A 14,391-nucleotide genomic window follows, 5' to 3' on the forward strand; every position below is an offset into this window, starting at 1 on the left:
CGTTAATTCGTTAAAAAGAACAGAAATAGCCTCGGGTCGATTGCCTTTTACGATTACCCAAAAATACAAATAAATAGTAATTTACTTTTTCTTATTTTTCGATAAAATTATAGATTATTTAAAGATTTATGTAATTTAAAAACAAATTTTCTTGTTTACCTTTTACAATTTATTTTGACTCTTGGAAATTACTTTTCTGAATATTTAGTTTGAGTTCCGAACGCTAAGAGCGTGGAAGTCGTATTCTAAACTGAACCGATAATGTCGGTAATGATACAGAAATGATAAGAGAATCACTCTCTCGCGTAAAGCACAGACGAACTATACGAGTCGACCTTACATCCAATGTATTTTTTTGGCCCATTTTTATGGGGTCTCGAAACCCCATTACTTGCCCTAACCGATTCCCAACCACCCTTCATTAATAAAGATCTTCTGTGACCAACGATCGTTGGTCAAAGAAGAAACAAACGAAAGTGCAACCAATGAAAGATGCACAACCAACGAAGAGAGTTGAAAGAATTTTCAAAAGAATTTGTCTCCAAATAAAAATAACCTGCTTAACATAATGGCTAACCAAACACCTGTCTAACTATAAAACTAAATTCGTTTATTATATCAAGAAACAATTCTAAATTCGCAGCCATTAGCTCGGTGTCACCCACGAAGAATAACTTTTCTATCGTGGGTGACACTGATTACCAGGTCTCACCACGTGGAGGTTGCTGCTAGTGGAGACCCGAAGAGAGATAGATGGAATTAAAGTTCCATCGATCTCCTTTTTACATCCTTAGAAGCTAGATTAGTCATGCCAAGTAATTATTTTGTTTAAAAGAGGGACGAAGCTAAATCGTGGGTGACGCGACGCAATACGACGCGATGCACCATACAATAGTGCAAGAAACGAGAGACGCGAACCGAATAGCGAGGTCAAAAGGGTCAGCTCGTTGCCTCTTGGCAAGTCCGATCGAAGGGGAAGGGAATCGACGCACCCGATACAGGTTCCCCATTTCCCCCCAAGCATCCTGTTGGGAGCCAACTGGACCCAACTCGGGATGTCCAACAGAGAGAGGGATCCTGAGTCGGGGCTACCGTAGACAGGAACAGTCCCTGATCCCCTCTAAGGCCGAAATACTCTTTTCCTTGGATCGTCTCACTAGAGGGCGGCAACTGACCCTTCGGACCAGCTAATCGGCCGATCACTTGCTTTCTACATGGAAGCAGTGGTGATCGAAGGCGACGGAAGACGAGTGAAAGGGAAGCTACTTGTTACATAATTACTTGGTAGGACACGCGGCTACACTAGGGACTTAAGTCTAAATACCAAGTAATTATTTTGTTTAAAAAGGGATGAAGCTAAATTATGGGAGACGCGACGCGACGCGATGCTGAACCGTGCAGCAGATCTTCGGATCGAATCGACACTACCCTTGGTAGATTGATTTCTATTTCTAGAAATCGATCTATCATTGGCAGGCGACTAGATCTTTCGGACAAACTGGACGGCCGATCATATGTTTCGTTCGACGAAACAGTGGTGATCGAAGCAAGAAACGAGATAACGAGTCGAGAGAAGCTACTTGTTAAATAATTACTTGGCAATATTGGGAGACGCATACAATAGGGACTTAAAATTAACGTCGAAGCTCAAGTCTAGTCAAGTTGAAGCTAAAATTCGGACGATAGAAGGAAACAAAGTTCCTTGGATGTTAGTTGTACCAAGCAATTACGTGGTTAAAAAGAGGGATGAAGCTAAATCGTGGGATACGCGACGCGACGCGACGCTGAACCGTGCAGCGGATCCGAGTATCGAACCTACTGCCGTTGCTAACTTGATCTCAACAAGAAAACAGATAACTGCAACCCCGAGTCGAGGTCTCCATTTCTCCAACGCAACCCGCCGGGAGCCCGAAGGACCCGACTTAGGCTGTCTGACAAAGAGAGAGTACCTGAAACAGGGTCGACTTCCGCTGGAAGGTATGCGTTTCCGCAGAATACGGAAACTCCACACCTTCCAGCGAAGTGCCATTTTCCCTCGATCAAGCTTACCAAGGGAAGGCGATTAGATCTTTCGGACCAGATACACGGCCGATCACATGTTTCAATCGATGAGACAGTGGCGACCGAAGCAAGAAACGAGATAACGAGAGAAGAAGCTACTTGTTTAATAATTGCTTGGTAGGACACGGAAATATGTAGAATAAAAACATCTTCAACGTTAATTTTAAGATTCGCGACGAAGCTTAAATCTAATCGACTTAGAATTAAATGTCCCTCGGCGGTTGTGGCGTCTTACTTCGATGTCCCTGCGAATAATCTGAAACTAAAATTGATACACATATTAGTGACATACGAAAGGAAATTTAATAAACACCATGCAAACTAGACAAAGCGATGGAATAATTTGTCGGGCTGATGTACCGAAGAGTGAGAATCTATAAGATTTTCGATGTTAAACCTATCTAAGGAAATGTACAAAATTTACACATGATACAAACGAAGCATCTTACCTATACTTGCGTAACGAGAGATAAAAATTCATGAAATAATGTCGAAGTAAAATAGCAAACGATTACAAAAATTATCTGAAGAACCATACCAACGAAGACGAACAGAAACAAAGATGGAGCAGAATTGAAAATCCAACGATGAAATCAAAGAATGAAAGTATCCAAGAATTAAACAAAATATCATAGCGAAATAGAACAAGAATAAAAATCTTATTCCAATTCCAACGATGAAGTCAAAGAATGAAAATATCCAAGAATTAAACAAAATATCATTGCGAAATAGAACAAGAATGAAAATCTTATTCTAAATCCAACAATGAAATCAAAGAATGAAAGTATCCAAGAATTAAACAAAATATCTTAGCGAAATAGAACAAGAATAAAAATCTTATTGTAATTAGTGACATCAAAATTCATAAAATAGTATAGAAACAAAAATCATACATGGTTTAACAAAATTCAGAAAATAATATGCAAATAAAAATGATACATGATTCAACACAATCATGCCAATTCAAAAAATAAAGCAGAAATAGAAATAGAGGAAGAAAACATAATAACCAGATATAACCGGACAGTCAAACAACACTGAATTATGACCAAACAAATAAAATAAACTGGTCAATTTTGTGGTAATAATATTGTTGCGCCGGGGCGGGGCGTTTTCCAGAAACTCATATTGACACAACAAATATTCAACGTAATACAACTGTTAACACAAACTATGAACTTTATTGACAATGATGCTTTGAATACGTTCGTTCGTCACGAGATCTATCGTAGTTCTCTTCTTCAAATCGTTGCCGGTTTCTCAGCAACCGGAAAGCATGGGATCTCGCATCCGCTCGTTCGTAGGGGCAGCTTCACATCGTTGCGGAACAGCCTTCACGTTGCCGCATCGATGCATCTTCAATCCGTCGCAACAATATAAATAAGTAAAGTGGGCTTACTACTTGTTGAGCATTAGTTGCCATTACCAAAGAAGCACCAAAGGTCCAGCTGTAACATAAGAAACAATTCGTAATTTAGCAAAACCGATGGACAGTTCCATAACGTTCAATTGGTATCAAATGACAAAATAGAAGTGGGGAGAGCAATTTTAAATAGTTCGTACCAGTGATCATCACGGCCCGGCACTGGTCAGTAGTGGTCAGTAGTCGGATCTGCATTGGTCTGCACTGGTCAGCACTGGTCCCCAGAGGTCAGCGTTCCACGAATGACCTGACTTAGGCCCGCGAGACCCGATCCCCCTGGATGCTCCAGGGGTACTGAAGAATTTGTCCAGCGGTAGTCTTCAAGTGGGGAAGTCGAAGAGTGGGGAGACAGTGTCAACGTGAAGAGTTAAGAACCGCTTGGTCTAGAGAACAACCCTATTTCGATTGGTCCTACCTCTTGACCATTTCTGGATCTTCACTGGACCACTGACCTTGATGCCAACCTCACTGTTGACCACCAGTGACCATAAGTTAGTCATTATTGATCATCGACCCATTAAAATCATTACTAAGATTAAAGCCTTCTTACGAGGATCCCATTACAATTTGATGCATGATCTTTTTAACATTTGGTTCCACTTTGGAAGAGTGTATCTCATGTTATAAGACACTCGTGGTACAGCGATAGCGTTCATCCCACTAACGATAGGTCTATTCTTTACCTCGTTTATGTGTAATAGCTATACATGGGTTGGAAAATAAAAATGCCTGGGCAACTGAGACTCAAAATCGTATGCAGGTTGACACAAATCGGATTTCAGCTGTTTCGAAAGCAAGAAAGAAAGACTCACATTCGCCTTCTTTCTTGAATTCCCGAAGCTGACCAAAGCACCTAAGCTCACGTACACGTGGTTGTGGATTGGTGTGCGTAAATGAAGGGGTAAGCTTACTCTGGGCACCGGTCTGCCATCTGATAACACTGTTATGAATCAATTTTTAGATTTATCAAGACACATATGTATAACTTCTGTATCTGTAGTATTACTCATTTTCTATTCGTTAATTTTTGTTAATACGTGTCTTTTTGAACATCAGTTCGAACAATTGCCATACCGAGCGAAAAATTCGGAGGTGATTTTAGCGCCATCGTCAGTTGAGAAACTATTCACTGAATTAGTATTGATGGGCAGACAGTTGTAGCATGTGCGTAAATACATGTGAGTTGACTATGCAGGGATTGAAATTTATTTCTAAATCTGTTGGTAATGTTGCGAGTGATACGAAAATGGTAATGGGGCTCTAGAGCCCCAGAAAAATGGGCCTAAAAGATACATTGGGTAAAGGTCTACTCGAATACCTCGTCTGTGCCTGTCAACTCATATGTATTTATGCACACACTACAGCTATCAGCCCATCAATACTAATTCAGTGAATAGTTTCTCAACTGACCGCCATCCATGAGAAGAGGACGTTAAAACACCGACGAGGTATACGAGTAGACCTATCACCTAATGTATTTTTTCGGCCCGATTCTCTGGGGCTCTAGAGCCCCATTACCATTTCCGTGTCACTCGCAACGTTACCAACAGATTTAGAAATGAACAAAAGAGGAAGTGAGACAGAAAATGAAATTTCAGAAATTGTATTATTTTTTAACGAAATGAAAGCTGTTCGGTCCATAATTGGACATTAATCGATTAATTTCATTGGAATAATCAATCGATTAAGGTTATTTAAAAATTTCAAGATTATTAAAATACCTAAGAATGTATCTCATTGATACGTACACCGCAAATCTTTTATTTTTTATTTTAAATTGTAATACATCATTTATTTAAAAAATAACTCGGCAAAAACGTATTTGCGACTCGAAATCAGTATTATCAAACCGCCTATCGGGGGCCCCAGGAACTCCTCATTCCACTTTCGCACACTATGCCCAATTGCGTATATGTGAGCTCGTAGAGTTTCGGAAGAAGCGAGAAGAACAGGCTGATACTCGCTTTCCTTCTCACTCTTGCATCGTTGACGTCGCTTATATTTCTCGAAAGCAGGCCTGGCATCCCTAATCGCCACACGTTCGGATCGTCAGTAAACGGCAAAAGCCATCGTGACTTACAGACCTTACATTTCTCGAAATCGGACCTGGACGCTTTTTGAACATTTATTGACTTTCCATATGAAGCGATCATGCACTATATACAGGGTGTTTGGCCACCCCTGGGAAAAATTTTAATAGAGGATTCTAGAGGCCAAAATAAGACGAAAATCAAGAATACCAATTTGTTGATGAAGGCTTCGTTAAAAAGTTATTAACAATTAAATTCAAAAATTTCAAATCGTACTAGAAAAATTATTTTCGGTTGTGGGGGTCCATTACAATCATTTTTGGTGAATACATATACTTTCGAAATCCTACCCACTTTCGAGAAAAAAATTCGAGTAAATGCTGAAAATTTTGAGTAAAAAAAAAAGACTTTCGAATCGTTTTGGAAAAATTATTTTTAGTTGCAGGGGTCAATTGTAAGCATTTTTGGTCAATAGACATACCCCCGAAATCTTACTCAGTTTCGAGAAAAAAATTTCTTACCGAAAATATAATTTCTGGCCAGAAATGTCTGCCCGAATTTTCATGTGAATCTTTAAAACGTCATAACTTCTGAACGGATTGGACGATTTTAATGTTTAAAAAAGCAAACTACGCGTATTTTGGTGGAGAATATGTACAAATCGCAAAAATATTCGAAAAATTGTTCCTTGACTCCGTAAAATGGGAAAAACCCCATAAAAATGGTCCAATTTTCAAACAGCCATAACTCCTACAATTGTGAATATATTTCAATGAAACTTTTTTCTGAAATAGAGCTCATGGATACCGACAAAAAAGTATTAGACAACTTTTCTGTAGGGCGTCAAACAAAAATACTAAAAATGAAAAAGGAATTTTTAAGAAAAATCGATAGGGGTAGGTGCCTAAATTTTTCGACGAAAAAAAAAAATTTCAAATCGTTCTGAAAAAATTATTGTCGGTTCCGGGGGTCAATTGCAATCATTTTTAGTGAATACACATACCCCCGAAACCTTGCGCATTTTTGAGAACAAAATTCAGTACTGTCGGAACTTTAAATGTTAATAACCGTTTAACGAAGCCTTCATTAATAAATTGATATTCTTGATTTTCGTCTTATTTTGGCCTCTAGAATCCACCATTAAAATTTTTCGCAGGGGTGGCCGAACACCCTGTATACATATAAAGTTGTATAGCTTTCGCCGTATACCTACTTTCTAATCATATGGGAAAATTTTTAAATATAAAAGAATGTAAGAATACTGTAGAATTTTTGCAATGGAGAATTATTGAAGGAAAATGAATTGATTATATCCATATGTATATATCGGACACATCCCTCACAAACACGCCGCAAACAATGAGAAGAAAAATGCCAATCTGTCTTTTTTAAGAACCCTGCAACTGATCTTTGGCTTGCAACTCGTCCTCTTTATTTAGCAATTATTATAAACGTAGACTCATTAAAATTTGTAGAAGTAACAAAGTTATAGTCATTTAAAGGGAAGAGTACCCAGCGGTTAATAATCATATCAGAAATTTTAAATGCGTTTTTCTTGAAACCATTTTTTCGAAACTGGCTGACATAATATCACAAATTCAAATTGATTAATGGATTTGAAATTTATAGAAACATGCCTGTAAATATAAATTAATTGGAAATAAAACAAGTTAATCTACATTCAAAGAAGAAAGGTTTGATGATGAATGGTGAAGACTGAAGATGATTTTTCAAGTGTTTGAAATAAATTTTACATAATACAATTAACTATAATTTATCCCTATCTTCTGCAATATAGAAAAATTTTATATTGTATATTTAATTTTTATTTTGATTTTAATTTCAAGCTTTAGCCTTTGGATGACTATGTGGGGCAAACAAAACACGCATGCTGTTGCTAGGGGTCGTGTCTTTTTATTTCATACGGAACCTCGCGACTCTCTCCGTTATCTAACTAACACGTTTCGCGTTTTCGATCGTCTCGCTCGCGTTTCTGGAAAACAAAAACCGATCCCCTATTTCGGGGGAACGTCCATGCGTCGCCGTCCAACCATTGTTGCCGTGGCGAAATCGACTTTTTCACCTTCGCCTTCGAAAAAGATTAAGTAAAAGAGTTTCCTTCGTTGAAAGAAGAAAAATTTTCCAGTCTTTTATTTTAATATGATTAATTTTAACGAATCAGCGTTTTTTTAAATTGCTAAACAAAGAGGACAAATAGGACAGTATTTTCAAATTTTTTCAGATTTAAAAATTTAAAATTCCATTGAAATTCATTCGGTTGTTTAGACTCAATCGCATAAATAGTATAAATATATGAACGCACGTCCATAAGCATAGTAAAAAAATGTCTTTTTTTTAATAGTTAAAATATGATTCGGGAGTCTTGAAACGTGTATTTTCATTATGGTATTTTGCTTATATGCGCATACATAGGTCGGAAAGTAAAAAATGCCTGGGCAGTCGAGATTCGATATCGCATGCCAGTGATGCTAGATCGAATTTCAGTTGTGTTGAGAGCAAGAAGGGTAGACTCACATTCGCCGGCTTTCTCGAATCCCCGAAGCTATACGAAACGCCAGAACTCATATACAAGGTAGTTGTGCATTGTGTGTGTAAGTGGTGGGGCAGTTTCCTTTGGCCACAGGCTTGCCGTCTGATAATACTGCACTGCCAACTCACATGTATTTACGCACACACTACAGCTTTCTGCCCATCAACACTAATTCAGTGAATAGTTTCTCAACTGATCGTCATCCATGAGAAGAGGTCGCTAAAATCACCTCCGAATTTTCAGGTCGGTATGGCAGTCAGATTCGGCCGCGAAAGTCCATAAGGTGATTGGTCTACTCGTATACCTCATCTGTGATTAAAATCACCTCCGACTTTTCAGGTCGGTATGGCAGTCAGATTGGGTCACGAAAGTCCATAAGGTGTAGGCTCTCTACTCGTATACCTCGTCTGTGGTAGTGATTCTCTAGGGATTTAGAAATCCCTATATGGTAAAAAGTTTGTCGCGCCATCTGGAGAGGGTTGAAAGAAAGAAAAATACGAGGGAATGCCTCAAGCATACTGCTTGGTCTCCGGTTGATTCTAGTAGCAGTGAAAACGTGATGTGAGATACGGTTATTTCTATATTAATTTTGTGTCTTTTTAATTGGCGATATAAACCATAATTATTCATATAATTATGGCAATTACAAAGGAGGAAAAGGAAGAACAATCAGTTCCAAGTACAAATACTGATACAGAGTTCGAACATTCAGATCTTTATCCGGAAAGAAGAGGACAGAAACCCCGTAGTTGGTTTAATAAATTTTTTCGCGTAGACGAACGAGAAGAAATATCCAGGCTCAAGTGCGAAGCAAATGTTTACAAGTGTGTGACAGAGAGTACGAATTTTGTAATTATGTTTATACTTTTTTCTTTATTACCTTTGTTTTCTTATTTTCAACCGGTATATTTCATTCTACGCATTTTTAATTTATCAGTTTAAATATTTATGATACACGTTTTTAATTTATCAATATAAATATTTATGATACACGTTTACGTAAGTTAATTTATTAAAACTACATAAAGCACGATGAAGAAAGTGCACGAATTAAAACTATGCACAATTTTAAGGTTATACTTTAATGATGAATAGGAGTTTATCTTACTTACTATAATGGTAAAAAAAATCGTATGAATGTGTAGCTGATACGAAAGTATTCCAAAATCATATTGTCATTTTGTATGACAAAATTCAAAATACTTTCGGAATTTTTTAACATATTCAATAGTGTATAAAGTATGAATGAGAGATATGCATTGCTATAGTCTGTTTTTATCAAACACTGTCATAAACAAATAATGTTTATGACTGGAAAAAGTAATGTGTTTGGCCATATATTCTTATAGTGGATTTTCATTCTTAACATAAATAGAATCCTAAAGTTTGGTTATATATTTTTTAAATACCCTGTGTAGATAATAATTTGTATATTTAATAATAATAATAATATTTATACTATAATACAATATAATTTTAATAATGATTGTAATTGACATTTCTACACACAGTATAGTTTAAAGTACATTATCAATGTATTTCATATATGTATTTAAGTTAATGTAATATTGTATGTGAATAGATTGGCAATAATCTAACAAGTGTATTGGATCTATGTTTGATACTTTATATTCTATTGTCGCGCTAAAGGTAACTATAAATTTTATCATTGCGTTCAGCTGTTACATAAGAGGTGGCTGTATCCTCGATAAAAATGATACAAAGAACAGACGAGATATTAAAGCATCGGATACAGAAGTTGGAATAACTTTAAATTATGATTATAAAATAGACGAGTCGATTGCTGCAATTATGAAGCAAGTACAGTTATTCGCAAAATTGTACGTAAAATTCCTACGGGTATCGTAGTATAGAATTTTGACAAAAATCGATTTCTTTTTTATTTCATTTCTTGAATCGTCTGACTTCGAAAGTATTTCTACAAAACCATTTGTTTTAATTCGTGAAAATGGTGGTAAAGAGGTTTGAATATACCATGTTACGTCTAATAACGTTTTATCGCAGCGGCAGGTATAGATTTCCTCTACAACGTTTTCGATCGTTTCTGTTTTGCCTGGAAAAACCCATGCAAATAAGCATCTAATGATCATTTTTTTTTTTGCATTCGGGCTGTGTCTAATTTCAATCATTGGTAAAAGCAAACGTTAAGTAGTATACGTTTCAAGTGGAAATATTGTGTTTTATGAAAGTGTCCCTGCATTTATTTCGTTTCTAAAGAAGATGAACAAGAATGAAACTAAAGCAGTGCTCGTTCATGCCGGTCGTTGAAAATGAAGGAAGTCTCGTGGAAATCGATATACTACGGGTGTCGGAACGAAATTTGCGTTCGCAAGTACATCGATTGAGAAGATACGCACCAGAAATCTTGATAACATGATAATTTTTAATACATTGACACATAGCATAATTGAATCCAAACTTAACCTAAACCCCAATTTTTAATATTTTTGGATGAAAAAAATACTGTACGTACTTATAAGAAAAATAAACATATCTGGATAATCTGGATACAAAATAACCTACCTACCATTAAAAAAAAAAATTACAAAACGAATCGAGAAAATGACAGTTTACATTGCAATAATTTACGAGATACGAAGCTAACTTTAAATTGTTTAAATTGTACGCTACATATTTCTTTATATGTATAATACGAAAGAGTATATCGAGACAAATTGAACTATGGTGGTACACTATGATTTTCAAGATCATATGATGCCAGGAATGAAAGAAATAGTTCGAGTATTTTGTATTATTGTATTTACTAGTATTTCGAATTATTTCTTTTGTTCCTGACTTTATATGATTCTGAAGGTCATAGTGCATAACACAATTAAATTTGTTTCGATACAAGCTATCATATTATATACAAAAATATGTACCATACAATTTAAACAATTTAAAGTGAACTTATATAATGTTTTAAATAATTAAATGATGTTTTAGTCAAAATAGTTTAAGCATTGTATACATTTTAGGTCCCCTTGTTAAACTTATGATGGCGGCATTAAAGAGTGCAGGATGGTATGTAATACACAATATGTTTATTTTTTGTGAATATTAGCGAGTTGTAATTTGTAGATTAAATGTGTTATTTTATTGTCTGAATTCTTATAATTTATGTATAAAAAGAAAAAATTATGTTTGGGGTTGAAATGCTTTATTAGTTTATTATTAATGTTTATTTATAATTATAGTATAAGTATAGATTAACACTTTGACAGTCGCATGTATCACGTAGATTGATATTTTTTAATTTAGCACTTTTTAGATATTTCAATATTATCGCCCCTGGGAAAAATTTTAATGAAAGACTCTAGAGGCCAAAATAAGACGAAAATCAAGAATACTAATTTGTTGATGGAGGCTTCATTGATAAGTTATTAACGTTTAAAGTTCCGTCCGTACTGAATTTTTTTTTCGAAAATTTGCAGGATTTCGGGGGTGTGTCTATTGACCAAAAATGATTATAATTGACCTCTGCAACCGAAAATAATTTTTCCAGAACGATTTGAAATTTTTTTTTTTCGTTGAAAAATTTAGGCACCTACCCCCTTGTCGATTTTTCTTAAAAATGCCTTTCTCATTTTAAGTCATTTTGTTTGACGCCCTACAGAAAAGTTGTCTAATACTTTTTTGTAGGTACCCATGAGCTCTACTTCAGAAAAAAGTTTCATTGAAATATATTCACTATTGTAAGAGTTATGGCTGTTTGAAAATTGAACCACTTTTATGGAGTTTTTCTCATTTTGCGGTGTCAAGGATCAACTTTTTGAATATTTTTAGGATTTCTACATATTCTTCACCTAAATACGCGTTGTTTGCTTTTTTAAACATTAAAATCCTTCAATCCGTTCAGAAGTTATGACGTTTTAAAGATACGCACGAAATTTTGGAGTGATATTTCTGGCCTGAAATTATATTTTCGGTAAGGAATTTTTTTCTCAAAAACTGTTAGGATTTCGGGGGTATGTCCATTGACCAAAAATGATTATAATTGACCCCTGGAACCGAAAATAATTTTTCCAGAACGATTTGAAATTTTTTAATTTCATTTTTAATAACTTTTTAACGAAGCCTCAGTCAAGAAATTGATATTCTTCATTTTCGTCTTATTTTGGACCCTAGAATTTCCCATTTAAATTTTTTCCAGGGGTGGCCGAATACCCTGTATAGGGTGTGGTACGTGAAATTAAAAAAAAGCTTGTTTACTATAAAAACTCAAGGTTTTCTTCATTTTTTTAAATTGCATCGCATATTTTTTTCTTCATATTATTATAAATCATGTCAAAACGAATTTAACGACCTGATATACCATGACCTTTGGATGTGATTGACTTCAGATATTTAGGTTTTAATCAACAGAATATTCGTTCGAATATGAGATAATATATCGCTAAAAAATATAATTTATTACATTTCTGTATTTTGTGGTACGAATTATTTCCTTTGAAAAGAGAAGTTCTTTAATTACAGATAAGAATGATTCAGTAATACAACAAACGTTTCATTTGTATTAAAAAAGCATTATTTATATTGTTTTTCATTACTTGAACCACTGACTGAGGTTTCACGTAAAAATAAGAAATTTGAAGAAGAATATCAATTGTTGTTCGTAATTTTTATTCGGTTGTTCAAGAAATTGATAAATCATTTATTATATAACAGATCTCGTTTAAAGACAGTGACTAACTTCTGTTTACAAAAGTTTTGTTCTACCTTGTGCAGTTTACCAAAGTAAATTAAAGTAAATCTCCGTAACGAACAAAAAATTTTATAATACACATCTACATTTTAATATATGTCGAAATTGTAATTACAGTGAAATTGATATTCGTCGACATATTTCGTGCGAAATATGTAACACGTCGGTAACAGGTGGATACGATCCAGAACTAAATCAGGTGATTATTGTATTATAATTTTTATAAATACAATAATTAAAGTACAATAATTTATATATTTTAGATCGTCGTTTGTCAGAATAATAGTAAAGGGATAGTTCAAGGTGTTTTGGGCCATGAAATGATCCATATGTTTGATGCTTGCCGTAATAATTTGGATTTCAACAATCTAGATCACTTGGCTTGCACAGAAATAAGGGCAGCAAATATGTGTCATTGCAGTTTTCTTAGTGCTTGGTCACAGGGAGATACTTCGCTCTTTAATTTTAAAGAAGCACACCAGGTAAAATATATTTGTAGCAAACACGAATCTTTTATAATTTGGTACAGAGATACCACTTTTTTTTAAAAACTTTTCTTGTACTTTTTAATAGCACTCTGTGAATAGAGGTGTAATATACCTGGTTTGAGTCTAGGAATGCATTGGTTCTTGTGTTATGAATATCAAAAATTTGGCTTCTGATTTACTGAGTCGTCGTGTCGTTTGTTTACATCTATTCGCTTGTCAAATTCGATTAAACAGGTCTTCCGAATATTCGAATTGTTTAATAGTGTTTTGATAGTTTGATAGTTGCGATTTTGTATGAAAATGGTCTGGGTGTGATGATAAATAGTCTATCCTGTTTATCCACATTTACAATGTTTCTTGTTTAGATTTGTGTTAAGAAGAAGGCTTTACAATCGATACTTGCTGTACGAAAAGTTACAGAGGATGAAGCACGAAAAGCGGTGTCGAGAGTTTTTGATAAATGTTATAGTGATTTAGAACCTATTGGAAGACGTATTCGTAGAAATTCGCAGGACATGGAAAAAGCGTATTTAGAAGGGCCATTATATGGATATTCAGATTAAGATAATTTGTAATAGTGTCCTAGTTTCAAATAAACAGTAATGTGTTTAATTATAATACTTCACGGATTAATCGCAATTTTTATACAGAAAATTTGTATTATAAATCTTGTCACATCATATGATGATGTATCATAGAATTATAGTACTTACTATATACACTATATTACAGTGTATTGTACTATAGTTCATTGCAGAAATACTGTTTATTTACTCTAGTCTTTTGTGTATTTAGCGAAATGTATAATTTCATTTACAATAAAATAAAAGAAATCATTATTAATGTAATATATTACACTATGCCCTGCCTTTTAAGAAAAAATGATTACAATTCAAGTTTCAAAATATCGCATTTTTTGATACTTCTTAAAGTGAATTAGAATTAGAATGCTAATTTGTTGATGGAGGCTTCGTTAAAAAGTTATTAACATTTAAAGTTGCGCCCGTACTGAATTTTTTCCTAGAAAGTGGGTAGGATTTCAGGGGTAAGTCTAATCACCAAAAATTATTGTAATTGACCCCTGTAATTAAATATAATTTTTTTAGAACGAT

At 34.7% G+C, this 14,391-nt stretch overlaps 1 protein-coding gene across 1 annotated transcript; it reads left to right on the forward strand.

Annotated features, from left to right (window-relative positions):
• The first annotated feature begins 8,603 nt into the window (after positions 1–8,603).
• LOC143343827 (mitochondrial inner membrane protease ATP23 homolog) lies at positions 8,604–14,112 on the forward strand. Its single transcript, XM_076769101.1, has 5 exons — positions 8,604–8,903; positions 11,065–11,110; positions 12,909–12,990; positions 13,055–13,273; positions 13,645–14,112. The coding sequence occupies exons 1-5, from the start codon at positions 8,702–8,704 to the stop codon at positions 13,840–13,842; spliced, it is 747 nt and encodes a 248-aa protein (XP_076625216.1). The 5' UTR covers positions 8,604–8,701; the 3' UTR covers positions 13,843–14,112.
• The last annotated feature ends 279 nt before the right edge of the window (positions 14,113–14,391 follow it).

This window comes from Colletes latitarsis, chromosome 7 (genome assembly GCF_051014445.1).
Source record: "Colletes latitarsis isolate SP2378_abdomen chromosome 7, iyColLati1, whole genome shotgun sequence".
Classification (NCBI taxonomy): Eukaryota; Metazoa; Arthropoda; class Insecta; order Hymenoptera; family Colletidae; genus Colletes; species Colletes latitarsis.

Bases quoted from the DNA above. Each gene is read 5' to 3' on its own strand.
- LOC143343827 (XM_076769101.1), top strand. From the start codon at position 8,702: ATGGCAATTACAAAGGAGGAAAAGGAAGAACAATCAGTTCCAAGTACA. The intron at 11,111-12,908 runs GTATGTAATACA...TTGTAATTACAG, and splicing joins GCATTAAAGAGTGCAGGATG to TGAAATTGATATTCGTCGAC. The intron at 12,991-13,054 runs GTGATTATTGTA...TATATATTTTAG, and splicing joins ACGATCCAGAACTAAATCAG to ATCGTCGTTTGTCAGAATAA.